Here is a 5,499-nt window from a genome sequence, read left to right on the forward strand (position 1 = left end):
AAATTTCTAATGGATGAATAAAAGTTTACACAGAAATGTGTGCTGCATATTAATTAAATATGAATTTATGCTTTAAAATGTTTCTTTCTCCCATAAGACTTTTTCTCTCTATTTAAATAGGTATTTAACCTTTAAGAAATCTTATACAAATGGTATTTTATTATAGATAATAAAATTTATGAATCTTTATACATGTTAAAACATTCAAGCATCATAAACATAAATATTTCAAAATTCAAATTTACAACAAGAAATTTATTTTTTTAGACTGTGGTTATTGCTGCACCAACTTTATAATTCCTTATTCAGAGCCCAAAAATGTAGGCAAGCCCTAGAAACGTAGCAGAAGCATGTCTGCACGCTGGATTCATAATCTCACTTGTGCGTAAGTGTTTCTGCTAGATTCACGGAGCACTCTATGGCAGAGGGAGGCAGGACTGGTCATCGGGTTGCCCTTCGGACCTTCTGCAACTCTTCAATGGGTTTCCATTGTTGGTTGATTGTTATAAGCTTAAATAAAAAAAGCAAAATAAAGCATTTTGTTAGGTTCTGTCCTTCATCCTACACCCTCCTTTGGGATTTGTCCACACTCCTCTTTAGAAAAAGCATCATCTTAGCATTTGTAGCCAAACAATCACCTCCTTTTCCCATCTCTAAAGCATAGACAAAACAGTAACATGGGCTGGTTTCTATCACACTAAACCACCAAAAGCCCTTGGGTTCCTGAGTGTTACAGGATCAGAGAGAAAGGTCTTATCCCTCCGGCCCCTTCCATTTGGGATCTAGATTTTTAAATCCCCCATGGTTTTATGAGTGTGCGGAGTAATCTGCTCCCTGTGTGTGGATGTAATGCTCCCAGCACAGGGTGTGGCAGTTTCCTCACTGTAATTACTAAGTTAAAGGACTCACATTCAGAGATTCTCATTTACCCTCACTTTTTCTATTACCTCAGGACTGAGGCGATGTCGGTAGTTTTAAAAGATCCTAACTGTCCTCACCAGGTCAAACTGAGTTATTTGAAAGTTTTGTTTAAAAATAAAATAGCTTTCCCAACAGACTGAAATAGTTTCAATCTAACAGACTAAATGTTTCTCATTTCCAAAATATTTAAAATGTAAAAAGCATTTGCAATAGTCTCAAAAAGGTGAATATTAGCTCCTTTTGCTTAAAATGCAACTTCTATTTTCAGGACTCCTGTAATGAGCTATAATAGACCTTATATTAACTGTAGATAAATAATGGGAAAAATGAGATATTAATATTTGAGGCCAGGCATGGTGCTAAAGGACTCCCTATATTTTATCTTCTTTAACTCTCTTAACCCTGTTATTGTACCCATTTTATATTGTAGATTGAGAGCCTCAGAGAGGCCAAGTTGTCTAAATCACCTGTGGAGCTCAGCTGGTGTGACTCAGTGGTTGAGCGGCGACCCATAAACCAGGAGGTTATGGTTTGATTCCCAGTCAGGGACTATGCCTGGATTGTGGGCTCCCCCCATAGTAGGGGGTGTGAAGGGTAATCATTGATGTTCCTATCTCCCTCTCCCTTCTGCTTTCTGAAATATATATATATTTAAAAATAAAATTGCCTGTGAATCATGAGCAAGGGTCTGAACTAGATCTCTACAACTCTGTAACACTCTCTTTAACACTACACACACCAAATGGCACCCTAAAAGAAAGGTATAAATCTATTTTGCTGACAATGATGCTAAGGCTTGACTAAACGTAAATCACTTTTAATTCAGCAATACCTTTCTAGGCACAGTGGGATCCACAGCTTCCCAAGGTTCTGGATTTCTCTTTCGATCAATGCTACACACAAAAGACAGCTCATTAAATGTTAACGTAGGTGAATTTAAACAACTCTGATATCGGGTCTATACACATGCTAGGGACGGATCCAGGTTGCATGCTAAGGCTTTCATATGTTCACTGCACTTGATGGGAGATCCCTTAGAGGGGCTTCGCAGTTTGGCTCAGACATGAGGGATTGTCTGCAGGTCAGGTGGTCTGGATGGCATTTACTGGGCTCGATTGGAGAAAGCTCTCCCAAGCAGAATAGCACTAGGGGTGGACGTCGGGCTAAGAGGACGCACACATGTCCTTGCCCCCAGGACCAACCGAAGGGCTGGGTTTGACCTCTGCAGGCGGAGAACTGCGGGCTCCCAGTCCCTCTTCCAGAGCCGCCCTTTCTCGCCCTACGAGCTCAGCTTCAAGTTTCTCTCTTCCTCATATTCCAGGTCGCATGGTGTTTTACCTTATTATGTCCTCAGCTGAGATTAGGGCCATTGCAAACAACTAAGTCTACAAACTTTACTGCGTTAGGAGAGATCTTTCTAGTACGCTGAAATTTTATTTTATTGTTTTTAGTAAACTGGACATTTTTAAAATTTCATTTAAAATGACCTAACTTTGATATCCCAAAAGACCATTTAAATGTCAAAACTTAAGTTTTAAAAAAATCAAACTTTGCTGCAGGAGAAGTGGGCATGCCAGTGGATAAAAGGACACTTAGAATTAAGGAACAAACTAGTTTTATAAATACCATAATTTAAAGTCTTCTGATACCAGGATGCTTTCCAGCCCTGACCACCTTCTCCGCAGGACTGTTTTGCGGGGGGACTGATATCATACATTTCATAAACGGAAGGCCATCCTAACATTTCTAAAAACGTTTCTATGAATGATGTCTACTTACATCACATCGGTCTTTTGGTTCAGGGAATACAAAGCAAAGGATGACGCCCCGCTCGCTGCCACCGTCATGATCAGCGCCAAAGGAATGAGCTAACAGAGAACATTGAATGAATTAAGTTCAGGGTAAATCCCGACGCTTCGTCTTTAGAAATCAAACATTTCAGTCAAGATTTTTCAGTTGCTTTAAATACTCACTTCCTTCTTTTTCATCAGGATTCGGAAAAAGCTCATGATGACCGCGGTGTAGAATGCCAAATCTAGAGTAAGTAAAGAAAGAAAATAAAAAATCCAAGATGTTGATCAAATTTCAGCCCCTGGGACCAAACTGCGGGCGCCAACGGACCCAACGGACTCGCCGGGGCAGCGCCTCCGCCGGGGGCTCACCTGCGGGCGGGGCGGCGGGGCGCGCGGAGGATGCTGACGGCCAATGACCTCCCGGCGGCCGCGCTCCTTATAAGCTGACCACGGCCGCCCGGAAGGGCCGCGCGCGGCGTCCTGGTCACGGGGCGGGTCGGGGACGTGCGGGACCTGACTCGCTTTCCCCACTCGGCGCCCGGCGCGAGGGCGCCCCCTGCAGGACGCCGCGCGCGCAGACCCTGCGCGGCCGAATGCGGGCGCGGGCGCCCCCTGCCGTTCGTCGCGATCGTTACCCGCCGTCCGCGCCCGCCTTGGCTGGGTGTTGGCGCTCCGGGCGCCCAGCGGGTGGAACGGAGAACCAGGGGACCGCTGCTGGCCAGGGCCTGGGAGAAAACCGGCGCTCTAAAAAGGGGTCCGGAAGAGGAGCTGCAGAGCCAGAGGCAGCTAAATTAGAATTACACCCAGAAAGCCACATTTCCCCCTTCAGTGAATGCCCAGATGCATGAACTTGTGGGAGAGGCAAGGTCAGTACGGGATTTGGTCTTCCCCTGGATGACACTAGCAGGTACAGCTCCCACCTTTCAAACCCCAAAGGAACCCACTCAGGACACTTCATCCTCTGTGGCTGCCCAAAGCCCGTCATCCCCTCAGGGGAGCTTCCCCTCCCCACCAGAAACTTCTAGTACCTACTCCGGCTGCTGCAACTCAGGCTTTCAGGGACGTGGAACTGTGACTGCTTGGTTCCCACATGCCAGGAATTAGGTTGTAGTCAGCCCAGCTCAGGCTTTGTAAGAAAAATATTCTTTATTAAATACTTCTTGTTAAAATTAATTCTGCCTACCCATCAGTGCATACCTAATTACCAGGTTTAGCAAATATTGGATTTGCTCAATTTTGGCAGGTCTGGGGGTGTACCTTTTCCTGAGGCTATTAATGTGGCTCAGAAAGGAGTTTTTGCTCAATGCACAGCGAAAGCTAATGATACTTCCCAGGTGCTTAGAAACAAGTATTTTAATTTTCTCACCAATTAAGAACAACTTTTGGAAGCTGTCCAGAGCCACTCTCACATCAGATTAAAAGAGTCAAAGCCAACAGATGGGTGGTGGTAACCAATGGGAAAGTGAGGTGGGGAGGATGAAGAGGGTAAATATATGGTGGCAGGAGACTGGACTTCTGTGGTGAGCACACAATACAGATGTTTTATAAAGGTGTACACTTGAAATTTATGTTACTAACCAATATTACCCCATTAAACTTGGGGGGAAAACAGAGTCAAAGAAATCCTTGATCTGACATTATCATTTATTTTATTTTTTAATAGGTAATAGATTTTTTAAAATATATATTTTATTGACCTTTTTACAGGAGGAAGGGAGAGGGATAGAGTTAGAAACATCAACCAGCTGCCTCCTGCACACCTCTTACTGGGGATGTGCCCGCAACCAAGGTACATGCCCTTGACTGGAATTGAACCTGAGACCTTTCAGTCTACAGGTTTCGGCTTAAGTATTTTAATGAGAAAACACATGGCTTTTGTCCTCAGGGGCTTCCAAAGTTCTGATGAAACGTTTTCACATCAAGATTCAGCTTCGAACCAAAGTATGGGAACTAGACTTCCAGAGTGACAACTAGAAACCTTTCCTAGGAAGAAAAAAACAAGGAGCCTCCAGCCAGAGCCTGAGGAGGGATTCCAGCCAGGGTGCTCAGCCAGGGATGCGAAGGCTCAAGGCTGCCTTGTCCTATAAAACCAATACTGATGGAGAATATGATTGAAAGCTGTCAGAATTCCAAGTTTCCTAGCTATTTCCCCCCCTACTACTCTAAAGTGAGGGGTCATGTTGTTAGAATAACTTAGATGAATTATATACCTATAAATAATTATTCCCCAAATAGTGACGTTTATCTTAGTCAGTGTGTCCTGGCTTCAGTCAAAAGTAGAAAATTTTCCAACTTAACATTTATGACTTCATATATTTCATGCACTTCGCTCTGATCAGACCCTTATCTCCTTTTGGTTGTTTGTAATTTCCTGCATGACTTGCCTGAGACCCATGCTCCCAGCTGCCCTATCAGTGCCATGTCTGTCTCATTTGCATATACTTGTGAAGAAAGGCTCAGTGAGATGCTTACCTGATACTGTTAGATGAGAAAAACAAGTTACATAGTAAACCATGTCTTATCTATGCACGCATAAGGAACTAGAAGGTTAAATACCAAGTGTGTGCATCTGTATTTTCTAGCATTCTAACTGCTTTCATAATAATGGAAAATAAAGATGTATATGTTATTTACCTCCTTAAAAATATTTTTAAAAGAAAACACAATAGCTATACAGTGGAGAAAATGAACAATTCCATAAAAAAGCAGTCAAAATTAACGTGATCTCTGAGGACACAGCACTTACATACTGCTCACTGGTAAGGCGGAGCCTAAATCTATCATG

The 5,499-nt window shown here is 43.3% G+C and overlaps 1 protein-coding gene across 1 annotated transcript; it reads right to left on the reverse strand.

Annotated features, from left to right (window-relative positions):
* Positions 1–234: 234 nt before the first annotated feature.
* On the reverse strand, positions 235–3,322 carry CUNH15orf48 (chromosome unknown C15orf48 homolog). The gene is made up of 5 exons (XM_045582892.1): positions 3,084–3,322; positions 2,895–2,956; positions 2,701–2,789; positions 1,754–1,814; positions 235–510 (listed from the first exon to the last, which is right to left on the reverse strand). The coding sequence occupies exons 2-5, from the start codon at positions 2,928–2,930 to the stop codon at positions 442–444; spliced, it is 255 nt and encodes an 84-aa protein (XP_045438848.1). The 5' UTR covers positions 2,931–2,956; positions 3,084–3,322; the 3' UTR covers positions 235–441.
* Between the last annotated feature and the right edge of the window lie 2,177 nt (positions 3,323–5,499).

Source organism: Pipistrellus kuhlii, unplaced genomic scaffold (assembly GCF_014108245.1).
Source record: "Pipistrellus kuhlii isolate mPipKuh1 unplaced genomic scaffold, mPipKuh1.p scaffold_m20_p_1, whole genome shotgun sequence".
Lineage (NCBI taxonomy): Eukaryota > Metazoa > Chordata > Mammalia > Chiroptera > Vespertilionidae > Pipistrellus > Pipistrellus kuhlii.

Bases quoted from the DNA above. Each gene is read 5' to 3' on its own strand.
- CUNH15orf48 (XM_045582892.1), bottom strand. From the start codon at position 2,930: ATGAGCTTTTTCCGAATCCTGATGAAAAAGAAGGAA. The intron at 2,790-2,894 runs GTGAGTATTTAA...GTTCTCTGTTAG, and splicing joins TCCTGATGAAAAAGAAGGAA to CTCATTCCTTTGGCGCTGAT. The intron at 511-1,753 runs GTATTGCTGAAT...TTTTTATTTAAG, and splicing joins ATCCCACTGTGCCTAGAAAG to CTTATAACAATCAACCAACA.